Here is a 23,269-nt window from a genome sequence, read left to right as displayed (position 1 = left end):
ATCAAAGAAAAACCTTGTGTATGCGATAGAGGCTGTATTTTTCAATTAATCTTCATGAATTTTAGTCAGAATAATTGCCTTCATGAAGTTTAGGTCAAGTTCGAATATGGGTCATCTGGGGTCGAAAAGAAGGTCACAATGTCAAATCAAAGGAAAAGATTGTGTATGCAATAGAGGCTGTATTTTTCAATTGATCTTCCAGAAATTAAGTGAAAATGATAACATTAATAAAATCTAGGCTGAATTTGAAAATGGGTCATCTTGAGTCAAAACGTAGGTCACTAGGTCAAATCAAATAAAAACCTTGTGTATGTGATAGAGGCTGTATTTTTCGATTAATATTCATGAGTTTTAGTCAGAATGATTACCTTAATGAAATCTAGGTAAGTTCGAATATGGGTTATCTGGAGTCAAAAAGTAGGTTACTAGGTCAAATCAAAGGAAAAGATTGTATCTGCGATAGAGGCTGTATTTTTAATTGATATTTCTAAAATTAAATCAAAATGATAACCTTAAGAAAATCTTTGCCGAGTTTGTAAAGGAATTATCTGGGATCAAAAAGTAGGTCACTAGGTCAAATCAAAGAAAAACATTTTATATGCGATAGAGGCTGTATTTTTCAATAGATCTTCCTGAAATTTGGTCAGAATGATTGCATTGTTGAAATTCAGGTCGACTTTGAATATGGGTTATTGTGGGTCGAAAATAAGGTCATTAGATCAAGTCAAAGAAACACTTTGTGCATGCGATAGAGGCTATATTTTTCAACTGATCTTCCTGAAATTTAGTCAGAATGATTGCTTTGATGAACTCTAGAAGAAAATTTGAATATGGGTCATTTAGGATCAAAAAGTAGGTCACTAGGTCAAATAAAAGAAAACCTTGTGTATGCGATAGAGGCTGTATTTTTTAATTGATCTTCATGAAATTTTGTCAAAATGATTACCTTGATGAAATCTAGGTCAAGTCCGAATATGGGTCAACTGGGTCAAAAAGTAGGTCACCAGGTTAAATCAAATTAAAAGTTTGATTATGCGATAGAAGCTAATTTTTTTCAACTGATCTTTATGAAATTTTGTCGGAATGATAGCCTTAATGAAATCTAAGTCAAGTTTGAATATGGGTCATCTGGGTTTAAAAACTAGGTCACAAGGTCAAAACAAGGAAAACCTTGTGCATGTAATAGGGGCTGCATTTTACACTGGATTTTCATAAATCTGGTCATAATGGTTGCCTTGGTAAAATCTAGGTCAGGTTCGAATATGGGTAGTCTGGGGTCAAAGCCTAAGTCACTAGGTCAAATCAAAGTATAAACCTTGTGGGTCAGAATGATAGCCTTGATAAAATCTAGGTCAAGTTTGAATATGGGTCATCTGGTGTCAAAAACTAGGTCACTAGGTCAAATGAAATAAAATACTTATATATACTGAAGATTTGTGCTCCAATTTTAATGATAATTGGTTAGATTTTTTCCCCCATGAAATAACTAAGTCAAACATGTTTACACTGTTATGGTGTGTTATGGTGTATTTCTAAGGTGAGCGACCTAGGGCCATCTTGGCCCTCTTGTTTTTCTTTAAATTAGAATCTGTAGGATATTGATAAATGTTTGGACAAGGTAAAGCGCTATTTTTTTCGCACAAAATATTAAATGTTGACTTTGAATGTACACAAGAAGTCGTATGTAATTCAACAGTAACATTTTTTTTTTTGATTTTTTTCATTTCTATTTAGTGAACAATTCTTTGTATACTTATAACAGTTGAAACAGTATCCATTTCATGCACCAAAACTTTGTAAATTTTTGCAGATAAATTTTCTCATACCCCACCCACACTTTTCTAACTTCAAAGTCTGCGTCATAGGTCATAGATTCAAAAAGCTTAAAAGGCCTTTAATCTACCTAATAATTTGAGCGTGACTGGCAGTCGATCAAATGTAGAAGGTCAAACACAACATGTATTTGGATAGGTAAAAGTTTGTTCAAATGTTGAGTTCTGTCCGACCCGGGGACTGAGGGCGCGGATAATAGCACGCATTTCCTACTATTGTCCATGAATATACTCAATCAATCTGAGACTGCTACATTTTTGTTATCGTCGTGTTGAGCTACCTGTGGAGTTTCCACTTTTTCTGTATAATCTATAGTCGCATAATGACGTTTCAGTAAAACATATTTGAGTAATCCCGTTTAGCTCAGTAGGGAGAATGGGGTTCGTGGACTTGTACGACGAGCAAGCGGTATGATCTCTGTTGCAGCAGTTTGTCTGAATATGAAAAGTATCACACGGCGTTCTGTGGATTCTCAGCAAGTTCTTATCTCAATAATTATTCGTCACAGCTACATCAAACTTCACACATTCCTTCCCATGGTTAATCATTTTGTTTTAAGCCATTTTTCAACAACATTCTAATCGCGCGATCACCAGTGAGACAGTATCTCAGTAAATACACATAACAACTGAATGAACGTCACACGTTTCTCTGCCATGGTAATTTTATTTGGATGGCAGCTTCTATTTCCGTTGTCTTTCGTGTTTAGTCTGTCTGAATTTCGAGGGAGTTAGTCTAAAATTCGAGAAAGTATTCTTAGTGTCAAAATTTCGATTTAATATATAATATCCACCTGGCACTAATTTTTATCTATCTATTTTAATTTAAGCCATCGTAGCCTGGTATTCTTTGATAGTGTCACTTAGTCCCCCACCCCCGCCACACCCCTCACCACGAGCATCAAAAAACTGATATTTCCACAAGTGGCTATGAAAAATGATTTGTTTTGGTGCTCACGAGTGAAATAAAATTGATATTTCACCGAAACAAACAATTTTTCTTTTTATTTCATGTGTAAAACTCTATTTTTGTTGTGTAATTCATGAAACGTCAAAAATCGCGAGAAAGGTCTGCAGAAAGCATAATACAAGTGACGTCACTTTATCGACGTCATCGTCATTATGGTCCTCTGTATTCATAATGCTCGGTATACACTCAACAAAATTCCTAATCGGTCAGTTTATATTTGTATTACTATTTGTCATTAATGCGGGGTTTTTCCCCCCAAAAACACATGCCACATTTGAAAGGTTTTTAAAAACCTAATTATTAATTTTTTTGGGGGTTTTTGATCAGGGCCCAAAATAACCGCAAGGCTTTTCCCTAATTTTGGGAAATTTTGCACTTTGCGGGCTTTGGGGCATCAAAATGAAAAGGTTTTCGTTTAAAATTTTTTGGCATTACTGACAAAAGTCCAAACTAAAAAAACCACATATTATGGTGAAGGGCCACAAGGGGGCCAATGGGATCGAGCTAGCTGGGACACATTTACGGCAAGTGTGTAATTTTTTTTTACAATTTCAAAAAAATTTTTTTTAATGTTATTTGTTTTTGAAAAATGTTACTTTGATGGTTTTTCCTTTTTTGAAAACCTTTTTTTTCCGTTTCCCAGAACCTTCCTCGTTTGGGTTTTTTACCCTCGCGCTCTTTTTTTTTTGAAATTTAACCAAAGTGCCCCTTCATTGAAATTAAAGATTTTTAATTTTTTTTGTTTTTCCCACGCCCCGGGTGCGTTTTCTTGTGTTTAATTAAAAGATGAAGGGTTTTTTAGTAGGCTTTCGTTTAGTAATGCGTGTTCATTAAAAACCCAGCATAGTGGTGGCCCCAGGGGGGCATTTTGCAATATATGCTAAATTGGCCCAAAAAAAGCCTTTTAAGCGGGGTTTCTTTGGGGGGTCGGTCAAAAAAAATCAAAATTTGCTGGCCAAATATGTATTTTAAAAGTCGGTTGTGAAATTCGTGTAAAAACTTGCCCTTATTAACAAAAAAGTTTAAAACAATTTAAAAAACTGACCGATTAGGGAATTTGTTGAGTGAACCCAATTTTTTAAATTCAGTTTTAGACGGGGACCCGGGAAATATTTGACAAAAAAAGTGAAAAATAAAAATGATAATTGCTGCTTCAAAACAAGGGACAAAACAATTTTAATTCACTGGAAAACCCTAAAAAAAAAAATTTATTTTTTTAATTTTGTCTTTGATAGATTATATTTTTTTTGTTTTTGTGTTTCCACGTAAATTTTTGAAAAACCCCCCCATCTCAGCTAAAAATTTGCCCTTCAGTTATAACCCCCTTTTTGAATGTGCTCGGGTTTTAAAAGTCCATCTTTTTTGCGAGCTTCGTTGGTTGGGTGAAAAAAAACTTTTGTTGTAAATGCAAAAAAGTTGAAACTGTATATTTAAAATTTCAGCAGGGGAAAGGGAAAAATTTGCCCTAAATGAAAGGGTTTTTCCTGTACCTGTTTAAAAATTTAAAAAAGATAATTTAAAAAATGACCGCTGTTGTCTTCAAAAGGTAATACAAGGGGCAAATTGAAACAGTGTTTTATTAAGGGGATAGGTGAAAAATAGTTTTAGTATAGATACAAAAATTCCTTTTAGATTTATTCACAAAGTTTTTAAAGTGTCAATTAAAAAGTTTTTCTATAGATAATTACATAAGAGGGCGGGCTACATTTCGATAAATTTGCTAAGTGTTTATTTCAAAGCATTTAAAAAAAACTGTTTTAGATTATTTATATTTTTATGAATTTTAAAAGTCCAGGGTGAAAGTTCAAAAAACAAATTAAAAAAGAATGATATACATTTCTTTTTTCATAAAATTTGGGTAGAAATGATTGCCAGAAAAATCAAAGCAAGTTGAAATTTGGGTTATCTGGAGTCAAAAACTAGGTCCACTAAGTCAAATCAAAGAAAAACCTGTGTATACGTCAAATCAAAGAAAAACATTGTGCATGCGATAGAGGCTATATTTTTCAATTGATTTTCATTAAACTCCCACAAAACGAAGTTTGGTGATGGGGAGCGGGTATATAGGAGTGAACTTGGCGGTTAGTCGGTCGGTCCATTGGTTTTTATGGTTTCCGGATGATAACTCATGAAAGGCTTGACCGATTTAAATAATGTTTGGTACACAGGTGTAACATCAGAAAATACAGGTCAAGTTCGAATTTGAAGTCAGTAGGACAAAGGTCAGGGTTACTGTAACCCTGAACAGTTAAACGGTTTCCGGAAGATAAGTTGAGAACGTTTTGGCCTAGGATCATAACTGGTGTAACATTAAGAAATGCAGATCAAGTTCGACGTTGAGGTCTGTAGGTTGAAGTTCAAGGTCACAGTGACTCGGAACAGTTAAACGGTTTCCAGATGATAGCTTGAGAACAAATTTGTCCAGGAATATAAATTTTTGTACACAGGTGTAACATGATAAAATACAGGAAAAATGTGACTGAGGCTAGTAGGTCAAAGATCAAGGTCGCAATAACACAAAACAGTTAAACGGTTTCCGGAAGATAAGTTGAGAACGTTTTGGCCTAGGATCATAACTGGTGTAACATTAAGAAATGCAGATCAAGTTCGACGTTGAGGTCTGTAGGTTGAAGTTCAAGGTCACAGTGACTCGGAACAGTTAAACGGTTTCCAGATGATAGCTTGAGAACAAATTTGTCCAGGAATATAAATTTTTGTACACAGGTGTAACATGATAAAATACAGAAAAAATGTGACTGAGGCTAGTAGGTCAAAGATCAAGGTCGCAATAACACAAAACAGTTAAACGGTTTCAGGATGATAACTTGAGAACGCTTGGGCCTAGGTTAAAGAAAATTGATAAGGAGATTGGTTATGACCAGCAGATGAACTCTAATGACTTTGAGGTCAGTAGGTCACAGGTCAAGGTCACAGTGACCCGGAACATTTAAATGATTCCAAACAATAACTTCAGGACGCTTGGAACTAGGATAACGAAACTTAATAGGGAAATTGGTCATGACCATCAGATGACCTGTAGTGATTTTGAGTTTTAAAGGTCAAAGGTCAGAGTAACCCGAATCATTTAAACCGTTTCTGGAAAATAACTTGAGAACGCTTGGGCCTAGGATCATGAAATTTCATAGAGAGGTTGATCATGACCGGCAGATAACCACAATGATTTTTAGGTTAGTAGGTCAAAGGTCAAACATGTTCAGCTTCGACATTGCCTTAATTTTGTGACAAGGCCATATTGTGGGGGTAAAATTCGTCACTCCTGTGAAAACTCTAATTAAATTTGGCCAGAATAATTGCCTTGATAAAATCTAGGCCATTTTTTAAATTGGGTCATCTTGGGTCAAAAACTAGGTCACTATGTCAAATCAAAGAAAAAACTCGTGTATGCGATAGAGGTAGTATTTTTCAATCGATTTTCATGAAATTTAGTCAGAATGATTGCCTTGATGAAGTATAGGTCGAATTGAATATAGATTATCTGGGGTTAAAAAGTAGGTCACTGGGTCAAATAAAAGAAAAACCTTGTGTATGCGATAGAGGCTGTATTTTTCAATTGATCTTCATGAAATTTGGTCCAAATGATTGCATTGATAAAATCTAGGTCGAATTTAAAACTGGATTATCTAGGGTCAAAAATATGTCACTAGGTCAAAGAATAAAATTGTGTATGCTTAAAGGTGTTTTTTTACAAAGGATGAAAGTAATAAAAATGCTATAATATCTTATATCTATGAAAAAACATAAAAAACTATTGAATAAACTTTAAATTTAAAGTGTAAAAACTTAAATAGGGTCATTTTACTCATAAAATCATTTAGATCAAGTGTATTTCTTCATGTATATAAAACTTAAGGACTTGTGTAAAATTTTTTTTAATTACTGTGGATGATCAAAAAGAGGGCACGACTGTGGAAGTGCAAGTACAGTCTGAAAGTTCAAACACTGAAATTTTACACTGTTTAGCAATTAAAAGGGGTGTTTCAAATTTGAGTTTATTTAGAAAAAATTCAGAAACAGATTGCCGAAAAACCTGAAAAACGGTTTCAGTTACAGAATGTTTTGGATAATAAGAACTAGATGGTTGACATCTTTTCAAAAAATTTTTTTTTTAAAAAACCTATCATTGTTAACAAAATTAGTTGAAACCAGCGAATCTAACTATAAATGTTGAAAGGTGTTTATTTTCACTAAAAAATATTTTTTGTTAAATAACCCATAGTTTTTTTACGAAACTGTTCTGCAGTTTCCATCACTCACCAATGGTATCCAAGAAGTTAAAGTAAAAAAAAGTAAGAATTAGTTTACTTTAAACAAAAAAACTCAATTGTTTTGGAAAAAAAAACAGAAAAATTTCTTTTTGCCTAAATACCCTCTCATTCTTTTATAGGACTTTTGCCCAACCCGGGAAAAAGGGGGTTTACCCGCCCAGGGGGGCGCGCCAACGCGTATCAAAGATGCCCAAGTTCAAACTAAAGCGCCCACATTTTTATTTCCCTCTTAATAAAATTGGCCGGGATATTTTTCCAAAAAATACTAGCAAAGATGTTAACACTGTTATTGTATTTCTCTTGAGCAACCCTGGTCTCTCGGCATCTTGTTTTTAATACAGCAAATACTTACTGTTTTTTGGGGGCGCTTAATAAACCAAATTCATCAATAAACAAGAGCTCAAATTATTTTTTTGTCTGCCCATTTTTTAAAATCATCGAGGTTTAAAATAAAAGTATAAATACAAATTTGAAGGGGGAAACCGATATCGACTTTACCCTCCGAGAATGATTTGGGATAAAACCTTTATCACAGAACTTTGGAAGGGAAACTTAGGTTTTTTCTGATAGGCTTTTAAAGGGGATGCAATTGCAAAAGTTCAAAAAAAAAAAAAAAAAAAAAAAAAAAAAAAAAAAAAAAAAAAAAAAAAAAAAAAAAAAAAAAAAAAAAAAAAAAAAAAAAAAAAAAAAAAAAAAAAAAAAAAAAAAAAAAAAAAAAAAAAAAAAAAAAAAAAAAAAAAAAAAAAAAAAAAAAAAAAAAAAAAAAAAAAAAAAAAAAAAAAAAAAAAAAAAAAAAAAAAAAAAAAAAAAAAAAAAAAAAAAAAAAAAAAAAAAAAAAAAAAAAAAAAAAAAAAAAAAAAAAAAAAAAAAAAAAAAAAAAAAAAAAAAAAAAAAAAAAAAAAAAAAAAAAAAAAAAAAAAAAAAAAAAAAAAAAAAAAAAAAAAAAAAAAAAAAAAAAAAAAAAAAAAAAAAAAAAAAAAAAAAAAAAAAAAAAAAAAAAAAAAAAAAAAAAAAAAAAAAAAAAAAAAAAAAAAAAAAAAAAAAAAAAAAAAAAAAAAAAAAAAAAAAAAAAAAAAAAAAAAAAAAAAAAAAAAAAAAAAAAAAAAAAAAAAAAAAAAAAAAAAAAAAAAAAAAAAAAAAAAAAAAAAAAAAAAAAAAAAAAAAAAAAAAAAAAAAAAAAAAAAAAAAAAAAAAAAAAAAAAAAAAAAAAAAAAAAAAAAAAAAAAAAAAAAAAAAAAAAAAAAAAAAAAAAAAAAAAAAAAAAAAAAAAAAAAAAAAAAAAAAAAAAAAAAAAAAAAAAAAAAAAAAAAAAAAAAAAAAAAAAAAAAAAAAAAAAAAAAAAAAAAAAAAAAAAAAAAAAAAAAAAAAAAAAAAAAAAAAAAAAAAAAAAAAAAAAAAAAAAAAAAAAAAAAAAAAAAAAAAAAAAAAAAAAAAAAAAAAAAAAAAAAAAAAAAAAAAAAAAAAAAAAAAAAAAAAAAAAAAAAAAAAAAAAAAAAAAAAAAAAAAAAAAAAAAAAAAAAAAAAAAAAAAAAAAAAAAAAAAAAAAAAAAAAAAAAAAAAAAAAAAAAAAAAAAAAAAAAAAAAAAAAAAAAAAAAAAAAAAAAAAAAAAAAAAAAAAAAAAAAAAAAAAAAAAAAAAAAAAAAAAAAAAAAAAAAAAAAAAAAAAAAAAAAAAAAAAAAAAAAAAAAAAAAAAAAAAAAAAAAAAAAAAAAAAAAAAAAAAAAAAAAAAAAAAAAAAAAAAAAAAAAAAAAAAAAAAAAAAAAAAAAAAAAAAAAAAAAAAAAAAAAAAAAAAAAAAAAAAAAAAAAAAAAAAAAAAAAAAAAAAAAAAAAAAAAAAAAAAAAAAAAAAAAAAAAAAAAAAAAAAAAAAAAAAAAAAAAAAAAAAAAAAAAAAAAAAAAAAAAAAAAAAAAAAAAAAAAAAAAAAAAAAAAAAAAAAAAAAAAAAAAAAAAAAAAAAAAAAAAAAAAAAAAAAAAAAAAAAAAAAAAAAAAAAAAAAAAAAAAAAAAAAAAAAAAAAAAAAAAAAAAAAAAAAAAAAAAAAAAAAAAAAAAAAAAAAAAAAAAAAAAAAAAAAAAAAAAAAAAAAAAAAAAAAAAAAAAAAAAAAAAAAAAAAAAAAAAAAAAATTTTTTTTTTTTTTTTTTTTTTTTTTTTTTTTTTTTTTTTTTTTTTTTTTTTTTTTTTTTTTTTTTTTTTTTTTTTTTTTTTTTTTTTTTTTTTTTTTTTTTTTTTTTTTTTTTTTTTTTTTTTTTTTTTTTTTTTTTTTTTTTTTTTTTTTTTTTTTTTTTTTTTTTTTTTTTTTTTTTTTTTTTTTTTTTTTTTTTTTTTTTTTTTTTTTTTTTTTTTTTTTTTTTTTTTTTTTTTTTTTTTTTTTTTTTTTTTTTTTTTTTTTTTTTTTTTTTTTTTTTTTTTTTTTTTTTTTTTTTTTTTTTTTTTTTTTTTTTTTTTTTTTTTTTTTTTTTTTTTTTTTTTTTTTTTTTTTTTTTTTTTTTTTTTTTTTTTTTTTTTTTTTTTTTTTTTTTTTTTTTTTTTTTTTTTTTTTTTTTTTTTTTTTTTTTTTTTTTTTTTTTTTTTTTTTTTTTTTTTTTTTTTTTTTTTTTTTTTTTTTTTTTTTTTTTTTTTTTTTTTTTTTTTTTTTTTTTTTTTTTTTTTTTTTTTTTTTTTTTTTTTTTTTTTTTTTTTTTTTTTTTTTTTTTTTTTTTTTTTTTTTTTTTTTTTTTTTTTTTTTTTTTTTTTTTTTTTTTTTTTTTTTTTTTTTTTTTTTTTTTTTTTTTTTTTTTTTTTTTTTTTTTTTTTTTTTTTTTTTTTTTTTTTTTTTTTTTTTTTTTTTTTTTTTTTTTTTTTTTTTTTTTTTTTTTTTTTTTTTTTTTTTTTTTTTTTTTTTTTTTTTTTTTTTTTTTTTTTTTTTTTTTTTTTTTTTTTTTTTTTTTTTTTTTTTTTTTTTTTTTTTTTTTTTTTTTTTTTTTTTTTTTTTTTTTTTTTTTTTTTTTTTTTTTTTTTTTTTTTTTTTTTTTTTTTTTTTTTTTTTTTTTTTTTTTTTTTTTTTTTTTTTTTTTTTTTTTTTTTTTTTTTTTTTTTTTTTTTTTTTTTTTTTTTTTTTTTTTTTTTTTTTTTTTTTTTTTTTTTTTTTTTTTTTTTTTTTTTTTTTTTTTTTTTTTTTTTTTTTTTTTTTTTTTTTTTTTTTTTTTTTTTTTTTTTTTTTTTTTTTTTTTTTTTTTTTTTTTTTTTTTTTTTTTTTTTTTTTTTTTTTTTTTTTTTTTTTTTTTTTTTTTTTTTTTTTTTTTTTTTTTTTTTTTTTTTTTTTTTTTTTTTTTTTTTTTTTTTTTTTTTTTTTTTTTTTTTTTTTTTTTTTTTTTTTTTTTTTTTTTTTTTTTTTTTTTTTTTTTTTTTTTTTTTTTTTTTTTTTTTTTTTTTTTTTTTTTTTTTTTTTTTTTTTTTTTTTTTTTTTTTTTTTTTTTTTTTTTTTTTTTTTTTTTTTTTTTTTTTTTTTTTTTTTTTTTTTTTTTTTTTTTTTTTTTTTTTTTTTTTTTTTTTTTTTTTTTTTTTTTTTTTTTTTTTTTTTTTTTTTTTTTTTTTTTTTTTTTTTTTTTTTTTTTTTTTTTTTTTTTTTTTTTTTTTTTTTTTTTTTTTTTTTTTTTTTTTTTTTTTTTTTTTTTTTTTTTTTTTTTTTTTTTTTTTTTTTTTTTTTTTTTTTTTTTTTTTTTTTTTTTTTTTTTTTTTTTTTTTTTTTTTTTTTGTAAAAAAATTTATAGCTGCTTTTGTTTTGATTTTTTGCATTAAAAACCCAAAAAAAGCGACATGATTTTGGGGTTGTTTATCGTAAAGTTTCCTGTTTTTTTGCGAAGTGGACTTGCTATGTAGGCGGGAATTTTTTCATTTAATTTGCTCCCCGTAAAGTCGTTTTAGTCCCCGGGCCAAAGGCTCTGGTGGCTTTCATGATCGATAAAAGCCGTGGGCCGGGCTGTCGTTCGTTCCATTTTTTGGGTTTAACCTTAGCATTCACAACTTTGAAACAATCAATCAAATTTGGGCCACAAGGATTTTTGGTACAAGACCTCGGATGAGTTTGATTATGGGCTAGATCAGATTAGTCCAGAGTAATTGACAAACTTTGCTATATTTCACTTTGTTTACACTCTAGCATCTTCATTTCTTCGCCAATCATATTTATATAGAATGTGAACGATCTTAGATGAGTTTGATATTGAGGTAATTCGTGCTTGTAAGACCAGAGTTATGTGCCCTTGATTGTCAAATATTGCTAGCACCTTCATTTCTTCACCTATCCAAAACAATTTACTAGTAATGTACGCCAAAAGATGAAAAAATGAGTTAAATTTTTTAAAAAAAAAATAAGACAATGGACCGTGTTTTGGGCCCTCGATTTTGCAAACTCTCTATTTTGCCTTTTTTTCCTATATCACCCAAATTCCCTTCAAAATCCAATTATATTTAACAGAATGTTTACACAAGTCTAAGGGTTTCGGGTGGTGAAACGACTATTGGACTAAAGTATTTGCCCTTGTTTTATGGAAATTGCTATATTTTCCCTTGTTCACGTTCAAGTAAATTTGTTTTCCCCCATCCAAAAACTTTTAACAGAATGGATGACTGAAAGATTATGGTAAATTCCAAACCCAAAAACATTTGTAAGACCGAGTGGCTGTATTGCCTCGTTTGAAAAAAAAAGCTCTTTTTCAAAAATTTTTTTTTTCCTTTTACTTTCTTCACCGCCAACCCGTTTTTAAATTGATTTGAATTCAAGTTTCTGTCTTCAGGTAGTTTCAGATTATCAAGGTAGATAATTCTAGGCTGATTTTATTTTCAAATTACCCCTTTTCATATTAAAAATTTAAATTTTTTTAGAAAACTTCTTGCATGTTTGGTTCCTATTTCATTTAAGTGATCAAATGGAGGGAGTATTTGTCAAATAATCTCCCATTATTTTTATTGATCAAATTAAAATCTTGTTAACACTCTAGGGACCACACTTTAAGATTGAAACTAGATAAGAATTTCTCAGAATGTTTGTCTTAATGAAATATAGGTTAAAATTAAATATAAATTATCTGGGTTCAAAAAATTAGGTAATGTTGTTAAATCAAAGAAAAACTGTTTATATTAAATAGGGACTTCAGTTTTAGCTCACCTGAGCTACAGGCTCAGGGTGGGCTATTGTAATCGCTAACCGTCCGTCGTCCGTCCGTTCACACGTTCCTTTATACACCATCTCCTTCTTAACCTTCAGGCCAATTTTGATGAAACTTCACTGAGATGTTTCTTGGATGGTCTTCTTTGAAAATTATTCAAACACTGAATTCCATGTAGAACTCTGGTTCCCATGGCGAACGAAAGGAAAATCTTTCAAAATATTCTTGTCCAAAATAACAGGTCATAGGAGGGCTTTTATATCGGGTATGTAGCATCATCTAGTGGACTCCTCTACCAAGGTTGTTCAAATCATTCCTGGTATGATATGGCGCCGCCCTGGGGGTCACATGGTTTACATAGACTTATATAAAGGAAACTTTGAACATCATCTTGTCAAAAATCACAAGGCATAGAGCCTCAATATTTGGCATGTGACATCATCTAATGGTCTCCTATAAAGATTGTTCATATTATGCCCCTGAGATAAAAAATAGGTCCCGTCCCGGGGATCCCAAGTTTTCATTTAGGAATTATAATATTACTTGAAATAAATGTTCCTTATGATGAGACGACGTGTCGTGCGCAAAACCCGGACCCCTGGTTCATAATAAGGTCATAATTGGAGGTAAAATGTCAACAGGGCTGTTTTCCTGTCCGGTCCATAACTCTGCCACCCATGAAGGGATTTTGATATTACTTTGCACAAATGTACCTCATGATGAGAAGATGTATCATGTGCAAAACCCGGACCCCAAACTCAAATGTCAAGGTCACATTTGGTAGTCAAATGTTAACATGGTATGAACAGGGTCTGTTTTGTGACCGTTCAATAACTCCGTCATTCGTTTAAGAATTTTATTATTATATTGGGCATAAACTTTCTATATGATAAGATGACATTTTATGCCAAAACCTCGTACCCCTAGCGCAAAGGTAAAGGTCACAATTGGAGGTCAAAGGTCAACATGGCTTTTTCATGTCCGGTCTATAACCGTGCCATCAATGAAGGGATTTTAATATTACTTGGCACAAATGTTACCTATGATGAGGACGTCGTGTCATGCGCAAAACTCGGACCCCTAGCTAAAAGGTGAAGGTCACAATTCGAGGTCAAAAGTCAATAGTTTTTTTCCCTATCCGGTCCAGAACTCTGTCATCCATCAAGGAATTACAATATTACTTGGCATAAGTGTTTCTATGATGAGACGATGTGTCATGCGCAGCACTAAGAACCTTAGCTTTAAAGGCCAAGGTCAAATTTGGAGGTCAAAGGCCATCAGGACTTTTCGTCCGGTACATAACTCTGCCATCCATGAAGGTCTCGAAAGGTCAAGGTCTTAAGTGGAGGTCAAAAGTCAGTAGGTTTCTTTTTCTGTTTGGTCAAGAACTTTGTCATCCATCAAGGGATTAAATATTACTAAGCTTAAATGTTCCCCTGCATGAGACAACGTGTTATGCGAAAAAAAAAACACGGGCCCTTAGCTGAAAGGTCAAGGTCACACTTAGAGGTCAAAGGTCAAATTCAAGAATGACTTTGTCTGGAGCAGTTCTTCTTCATGCATGGTAGGATTTTAACTTGGCACAAATGTTTACCACACTGAGGCGCCCTTGCTTTTTAGAATTACTTCCCTTTGTTTCCAATATAAATAGTGTATATTCTAACTTATTTATTACTGTTCGTATGGAAAAATCAATTCCACTTTTAAGTGTTACAACATGCATGTTATATCTAATTTTTAGGTGTATTTTTACCTTTGTCTACCTCACAAAGAGTTTTGTGTGAACTTATTTTTTTTTCTAGGATTAACTTCCATTTGTTGTTATCATAAATACCTTATATAATAACTTTTCTATAATTGACCAAAACTTATATGAAAATACAAGTGCTAGTGTAAAGAATTGTGCTATGATGGGCATTTATTGTGACATTCTTGTACGCTTGTTTATATTTACTATTTAGAGATGTTATGAAACAATCAACAACAACTAAGTTTTTGTATATGCAAATTTTAATTTAAATTGTTATAACATATTGATTAATTGTAGAGTACAATATTGTTTATACATCATTGAAATATATCAGTCCATTATGTTATTCTGTTGTAGAGAAAATTGTGTAAAATCTTTTCAGATAAGCATTGTGGTGTACAGTTTGTACACAGTCTTCAAACCCAAGTGTTTGACTTATTTCGATCGATCTCTTTAACTCAGTATTGTACAATAATCATTTACAGGTCTCCGACAACACCTTGTGAAAGAATATCAGGAAAAAAAGGTAAAGACATCGATTTCTCCTCTAAAGACGCAAAAAGATAACGTAGACATCAGTGACGTTTATGCATCTCCTAGAATGGTGGTCGAAGAAAATAAAGACGACAAGGACGAATACACAGTTGAAGCTGGAAAAGACAGGGTAACAAATAACAAGCATATAGAAATATGCGACATATTTGGCACTGATGAAAAAAGAAATAGGACGATCTTTATCGTAGGAGACGTCGGAACCGGAAAAAGTTCCTTTTGTAAAATGATGATGCAGCAGTGGTGCAGCCCCATTACAAAAGTAAACGACACATACGGTATGAATCAATTTGAGTTCTTATTTTATGTACCGTTACGCGAAATAACGGACGGTACTGATGACATTGTCGATATGATAAAAAAAATATCAGATAAAGAAGTATAAGGCTCTAGTGGATGATATATTCACAAACGAGTCGGAGCGTGTTCTCATACTTGTGGATGGTTTAGACGAATGGACACCGCCTACATCAAACAGACACGGGATACCGAAATCTTCATTAGCAGGTGAAGCAACAATACTTACAACATCTCGGCCATCATCTCGCGGTATCTTAAATATGAAGTCATCAGACTGGGATTTGAAAGTAACTCTCTTGGGTTTAAAGGATAAAACGTCTATGATACGAAAATACATGAAATTAGACACACAATGTACAGAGTCCGATGTCGTAGCCTTTAAAAAGGTACTTTCAAGTTTACCATTCAAAAATATTGAGAATGCTCCGATGTTGCTGCAGCAGATAATCTGGCTGTACTGCAGTCGTCATGAAATAGGTCAGTCCAGAAGTTCTGTTTACATACACATCATTAATGCTATACTTGGGTGGGATTATGAAAGAATGAAAGCTTATCCGAAACTGCAAAGTAGGAGATTCGAAAAGTTCTCACTTCCAAAACCTTTTGATAAGTTCCCCAGATGTCAAGAATATAAAGAACTGCTACTTCTTTTAGGTAAAATTGCACATGACGCGTACTTAACAGGTAATTACTCATCACTTGTGTTTGGTCGGTACAAACTGAGGCAATTGGGTGTATCATTTGAAGATATTGATACAATTGTACAGACCGGTATTCTAACTGAAGTCAACTGTCCCGACCCGACATTTGAGAAGTCACAACTTTCATTTATTCATACACCTTACATGGAATTTTTTGCTGCTTTATACATTTGTAGCCGTTACTTATCAGAAATTTCTGATTTTCATTCCTCGGTTACTCCACTTACTATACTCGAGCGTCTCATTGCAGTAACCTCAGAAAACTCTGTGATCGAAATACTGCGATTAGAAAATATACTTATCATGATATGTGGACTGGTTCCAAGTCTTACAGAAAATATTTGTGAATGCATATATAAGTTGACACCAAGCGATGAGAATAAGGATGAGAAAATTAACCATGGGGTAAAATATCAGATACATAAATTGACTTTTGATTGTTTATCAGAACATAATTCCGTCGATCAAGAAACCGCGATTAAGTGTAAACTACGTCATTTATATCCAATAGGAAGGTTATCTGTGCGTTTTTCTGATTTACTTCCTACTAGTGTCGAAACATGTTCTTTATCCATGCATTTGCTTACGCAATCATCGTTACCATCATTCTTGTCAAAAGCAGTATCGTTACGGACACTAGAAATAGATCTCTCAAAATGTACTAATAACGAATGTGAGGATGATACTATTGATTTGACTAATCATAAAGAATTGCAGAGTGTAGAGTTATCAGGCAGTAAATTATCGGTTTCCGGTATAAACCATACTTGTCTTCAGTCCTGTAAAATCTCAAACTGTGAGTTGTCGCACGAGAAATGTTCATTGTTATCATCATGCTTGTCACAAGCAGTGTCATTACGAACTCTAAAAATAAGTCACATCAAAAGTCCTGAGAACGAGTGTGAGGGTCATACTATTGATTTGACTGATAATAAAGAATTGCAGAGTGTAGAGTTATCAGGCAGTAAATTATCAGTTTCCGGTATAAACCATACTTGTCCTAAGTACTGTAAAATCTTCATCAAATGTACGAAGGACGATTGTGAGGATCATAATATTGATTTGACTAATCATAAAGAATTACAGAATGTAGAGCTATCATATAGTAAATTTCAGATAACTCCGCCAATGCCGGTCCCAAGCCCGGATGTGAAAGGAGGAGGGGAGGGGATTACTTATGACCAGCACCCTTAACATGGAAAACAACTTACCGCTACAGAAAACAACACAACAGCAAACTTAATGGATAAACGGATTCGACCCGACAAGAAGTCACAATTATACAGTGATACGCCCCTACCAATGCTGCAGACCAGGAGGAGAAGGAGGAATTCTACAGCAACCTACAGAGCGTCATCGACAAGACTCCAAACAGAGATATTAAGATCGTCATGGGTGATATGAATGCGAAGGTTGGTAACAACAACGTAGGAAATGAGTTTATAATGGGGAAAGAAGGACTCGGGGAGATGAATGACAATGGAGAGCTATTCACTGACTTCTGCGGACAGAATGACCTTGTGATAGGAGGATCCATCTTCCCCCACAAGAATATCCATAAGTCAACTTGGACATCCCCAGATCATACAGTGAATAACCAGATTGATCACGTGACGATCTCACGCAGATGGAGAAGAACCCTCACAGATGTCAGGGCCTACCGCAGTGCAGATGCTGGGTCAGACCACCAACTGGTAATAGCGAAGCTGCAAGTACGCATTGCCCGCGTTAAGAAGTCAGAACAGCAACGCCAACCCAGATTTGACACTACCAAGCTACGAGGAGAAGAGGTGAAAAACTACTTTAAGATATCTTTCGAGAACAGGTACCAGGCCTTGGCAGACCTAGTGGATGGCTCACTGGAAAAGAAGTGGGAGAGGGTTAGATGTACGTTCACCGACACCTGCAGGGAAGAACTAGGGCACAGAAAACGGACATACAAGACCTGGCTTTAAGATGGCACCATCATAAAGATAGAAGAAAGGCGGACAGTTAGACAGCGCCTGCTCCAAGCCAAAACAAGGGCACAAAAACACGCCATCCAACAAGAGTACTCCGTCTTAAATAGACAGGTAAAAAGTAGCGCCTGGGCTGACAAGAGAACCCAGGTAGATAAACTGGCAGAAGAGGCACAGACAGCAGCCCATAGAAATGACATGAAGACACTGTATACTATCACCAGACAGCTGACAGGCAGGAAGGGAAGAGGAACCAACAACAAGCCAGTAAAGGATAAAGATGGAAACGTCCTATCCAAACCAGCGGAACAGATGGACCGATGGAGAGAGCACTTTGACACTCTTCTAAGTGGTACACCTGTTATAGATCCACCACAGTTAGAGGCTGGAGAAGTGCTTGAGATAGACAAAGAACCCATAACCAGGGAAAAAGTTATCTCAGCCATCAATAAGCTGAAGAATGGAAAGGCTCCGGGACCTGAGAACATCCCACCAGAGGCACTAAAGACATCAGCAGCAGTTACAGCTGACATCATTCAGGGCCTACTACAGACTATCTGGGATGAAAAGACAGTACCAGCTGAATGGCAGAATGGGTACATCGTCAAGCTGCCAAAGAAAGGTGATCTCAGCGATTGTCAGAACTGGCGTGGAATCCAACTGCTCTCCATACCTAGTAAAATCCTCACTTCATCCTAGAGAGGATGAAGAAGGCATAGACTCACAATTGAGGGAAGAACAAGCAGGCTTCAGACCTGGAAGATCTTGTACAGACCAGATAGCTACTCTCCGTATAATCATAAAACAGTCTATAGAATGGCGATCCTCACTTTATGTCACCTTCATTGACTTCAAAAAGGCCTTCGACATGATAGACAGGACCGCAATCTGGAGCATACTCGCACACTACGGTATCCCAGACAAGATCGTCAACATTATTCGGAGCATGTACAACAACAACACCTGTCAAGCCATCCATGACCTGAACCTTACAGATCCCTTTGTTGTCAACAACGGAGTACGACAAGGATGTCTACTGTCTCCTCTCATCTTCTCATTGGTGATTGACTGGGTGATGAGAACAATAATGGAGCAACATAGAGGGATCCAATGGACACTTACCAAACGACTCGAAGACTTGGACTTCGCAGACGACATCGGTCTCCTGTCTCACACCCACAGACAGATACAAGAGAAGATAGAGCATTTACAAGCTGTAGGAAGACGAACTGGCCTGGAAGTGAACAGAAATAAGACAAAAAGCCTGCGGATCACAAGCGGCCCAGGATACAGGATATATCTTCATAGAAGGGGAACCTATAGAAGATGTACCCCAGTTCGCATACCTCGGCAGTGAAGTCAGTAAGACAGGGGGCACAGAAGAAGATATAAGGTCCAGAAAAGGAAAAGCTAGGTACGCTTTCATCACTTTAAAGCCAATCTGGGACAACAGGGCCATACACCTCCGGACAAAGATCATGCTGTTTAACACCAATGTTAAAACAGTTCTGTTATACGGCTCAGAGACCAGGAGACGCACAAAGGCACTAGACAAGAAACTCCAGGTCTTCATCAATACAAGCCTGAGAAGAATCCTCCGCATCAGATGGCCGGAACGAATCTCAAACCAGGAGTTGTGGCAAAGAACCAACCAAAGGCCAATTGCGGAAGAAACCCAGATGAAGAAATGGAGATGGATTGGCCACAACATTAGAAGATGGCAATCATGCACAGCCCGTCATTCTCTGGACTGGAACCCGCAAGGAAGTCGCAGATAAGGTCGTCCCGTGAAGACATGGTGGAAGACCCTAGACTCCGAGCTACGAAAAATCCAGATGTCTTGAGGAGAAGCTAAACAGGTTGCCATGAACCGTACCAGATGGAGAGCTGTTGTGAAGGCCCTATGTCCCTCCAGTGATGGAGAGGACTAAGTAAGTAAGTAAAATTATCAGTTTCCGGTATAAAATCTGGAAAGTAGATCTCTCGGAAGCACCGAAAACAAAGCAAACAGTGAAAATTGCAGACTCGGTTTGATTGAGTCTGTTCATGAGCAGTAATGGAAAATGCAACACAGCCATACTTGTCCTAAGTCCTATAAAATCTCATACTGTGAGTTGTCGCACGAGCAATGTTCATTGTTATTATCATGCTTGTCACAAGCAGTGTCATTGTGAACTCTAAAAAATGATTTCATCAAATGTCCGAAGGACGATTGTGAGGGTCATCATATTGATTTGACTAATCACTAAGAATTACAGAGTGTAGAGTTATCATACAGTAAATTATCAGTTTCCGTTATAAACCATAGTCCTAAGTCCTTTAAAATCTCATACTATGAGTTGTCGCACGAGCAATGTTCGTTGTTATCATCATGCCTGTCACAAGCAGTGTCATTGCGAACTCTCAAAACAGATCACATCAAATGTCCGAAGGACGAGTGTGAGGGTTATACTATTGATTTGACTGCTGAGTTTAGAGTTATCAGGCAGACAATTTGTCAGTTTCTGGTATAAACCATACTTGTCCTAAGTCCTGTAAAATCTCATACTGTGAGTTGTCGCACGAGCAATGTTCATTGTTATCATCATGCTTGTCACAAGCAGTGTCATTGCGAACTCTGGAAATAGATCTCATCAAATGTATGAAGGACGATTGTGAGGGTCATAATATTGATTTGACTAATCATAAAGAATTGCAGAGTTTAGAGTTATCAGGCAGTAAATTATCAGTTTCTGGTATAAACCATACATGTCCTAAGTCCTGTAAAATCTCACACTGTGAGTTGTCGCACGAGCGATGTTCATTGTTATCATCATGGTTATCATTTGGTGCATTCTCACATAATGAATATTTTAAGCTGTTCGATTCAATGGTTAAACCCATACTTACTTATGGGGCTGTAATATATGGAACAGAAGTATGTCACATATTGGAGCAGGTTCAGATTCAATATTGTAAGCAGTTTTTGGGAATCAATAATTACGTAAATGATAGTGTTGCCCTTGGTGAATGTGGCAGATTACCTTTGTGCATTGATCATCATGTAAAATGTATTAAATACTGGTGTAAATTACTTGCTATGTCTGACGCACGATATCTCAAAAATTGTAATATTATGTTGAAAAGGCACGATGAAATAGGAAGACAGAATTGGGCTAGCGCTGTCAAAAATTTGTTGTAACGCTATGGCTTTGGTTTTGTATGGCTAAGTCAAGAGGTCGGTGATGTTAGCAATTTTATTTGTGTCTTTAAACAAAGATTAATTGACTGTATGAATCAAATGTGGCATGTTAATATTCATAGCTCGACTCGTTGTGATACATACAAACATTTTAAAACTTGTTTAAATCCCGAAAGGTATTTGTGCTTGAACTTGCCATTTTATGTTAGAAATCACTTGCAAGATTTAGATGTTCTAGCCATTAAATTTGCTATTGAGACTGGTCGCCATTTTGCAATTCCAAGAGAAGATCGAATATGTAGATACTGTTTCATTAATTTTGATATTGAATGCATAGAAGATGAATTCCACGTATTTTTTAAATGTTACAAATATAGGCAAGAAAGACAAATTTTTATATATTCCTTGTATGCTGGCGGAAATGAATTCCCTCATTTTATTAATCTCATGCAATCTTCAAATGATGATAGAATTAAATACATTGCTTTTTATGTTAACGCTATTATGAAGCTAAAGGATAATGAAGAGTTACATTTCTGTGCACAATTCATATTATTATATTTGTTTTATTGTAATATTGTATTATGGGCCGGAGGCCTTTATTTACAAAATAAACTTTGTTCTTGTTCTTGTTGTTCTTGTCATGCTTGTTACAAGCAGTATCATTACGAACTCTGGAAATAGATCGCATCAAATGTCCGAAAGACGAGTGTGAGGGTCATAATATTGATTTGACTAATCATAAAAAATTGCAGAGTTTAGAGTTATCAGGCAGTAAATTATCAGTTTCCGGTATAAACCACACTTGTCTTCAGTCCTTTTAAATCTCATACTGTGAGTTGTCGCACGAGCAATGTTCATTGTTATTATCATGCTTGTCACAAGCAGTGTCATTGCGAACTCTGGAAATAAATTTCATCAAATGTCCGAAGGACGATTGTGAGGGTCATAATATTGATTTGACTAATCATAAAGAATTACAGAGTGTAGAGTTATCATACAGTAAATTATCAGTTTCCGGTATAAACCATACTTGTCCTACGTCCTTTAAAATCTCATACTGTGAGTTGTCGCACGAGCAATGTTCATTGTTATCATCATGCTTGTCACAAGCAGTATCATTACGAACTCTAAAAATAGATTTCATCAAATGTCCGAAGGACGAGTGTGAGGGTTATACTACTGATTTGACTAATCTTAAAGAATTGCAGAGTATAGAGTTATCAGGCAGTAAATTATCAGTTTCTGGTATAAACCATACATGTCCTAAGTCCTGTAAAATCTCATACTGTGAGTTGTCGCACGAGCAATGTTCATTGTTATCATCATGCTTGTCACAAGCAGTATCATTACGAACACTAAAAATAGATTTCATCAAATGTCCGAAGAACGAGTGTGAGGGTCATACTATTGATTTGACTAATAATAAAGAATTGCAGAGTGTAGAGATATCAGGCACTAGAATATCAGTTTCCGGTATAAACCATACTTGCCTTCAGTCCGGTGAAATTTCATGCTTTAAGTTGTCGCACGAGCAATGTTCATTGTTATTATCATGCTTGTTACAAACAGTGTCATTACGAACTCTTGAAATAAATTTCATCATATGTCCTGAGGACGACTGTGAGGGTCATACTATTGATTTGACTAATCATACAGAATTGCAGAGTGTATAGTTATATATCGCACTAAAATATCAGTTTCCGGTATAAACCAATCTTGACTTCAGTCCTTTAAAATCTCATACTGTGAGTTGTCGCACGAGCAATGTTCATTGTTATCATCATGCTTGTCACATGCAGTGTCATTACGAACTCTAAAAATAGATCACATCAAATGTCCTGAGAACAAGTGTGAGGGTCATACTATTGATTTGACTAATAATAAAGAATTGCAGAGTGTAGAGATATCAGACAGTCAACTAAAATTATCAGTTTACAGTATAAACAATACTTGTCTTCAGTCCTTTAAAATCTCAGACTGTAAGATGTCGCACGAGCAATGTTCATTATTATCATCATGCTTGTCACAAGCAGTGTCATTACAAAGTCTTGAAATAAATCGCATCAAATGTCCTAAGGACGAATGTGAAGGTCATGCTTTGATTTAACTAGCCATAGAGAGTTACAGAGCATAAACATATTTGACAGTGAAATATCAGTTTCCAGTATCAATATTACGGACCTTGTATAAATGAGTGAATGAGTTGGGTTTTACGGCGAATCGACACAAAAAGGTCATATATCGCCGAGAAAAAGTTAAATGAATCACTTTAAATTTGTAAAGCATCTATAAAACTATTAAATTAAAAAGGTATATACATATATAGCGTAAAATGAAAATTTTGCAAACATAAAAATGTAAACATGTAAATAAAAATCAAAAAAGTTAGATTTTGTGATATATGCCTATTTGTTTCAAAAATTCCCAAAATTTTGTCGGCAGGAACTTGTTCAAACAACTCTTTTAACGATTCTACATTATAGTATGAATTGCGCTGTGGATCAAAAGTAAAAACAGTTGATTAAATAGTTTATAAAAAGCGGTGTTTGACATGGTACACATTAAAGGTTGATCTTCATTGTTCAAA

At 31.5% G+C, this 23,269-nt stretch overlaps 2 protein-coding genes across 5 annotated transcripts in view; one reads left to right on the top strand and one right to left on the bottom strand.

The window, feature by feature from the left end:
- Positions 1–23,269, bottom strand: part of LOC123533005 (inositol hexakisphosphate kinase 3-like) — a 374,160-nt gene that overhangs the window by 129,637 nt on the left and 221,254 nt on the right. The window lies entirely within an intron of this gene.
- On the top strand, positions 16,932–21,307 carry LOC128546653 (craniofacial development protein 2-like). The gene has a single exon (XM_053517693.1). It carries the CDS (start codon positions 16,932–16,934, stop codon positions 17,493–17,495), a length of 564 nt encoding a protein of 187 aa, XP_053373668.1. The 3' UTR covers positions 17,496–21,307.

The sequence above is a fragment of the Mercenaria mercenaria genome, chromosome 11 (genome assembly GCF_021730395.1).
Source record: "Mercenaria mercenaria strain notata chromosome 11, MADL_Memer_1, whole genome shotgun sequence".
Classification (NCBI taxonomy): Eukaryota; Metazoa; Mollusca; class Bivalvia; order Venerida; family Veneridae; genus Mercenaria; species Mercenaria mercenaria.
Note: the sequence above shows the minus strand (reverse complement) of the source record. Positions and strands in the feature narration are given on the sequence as shown.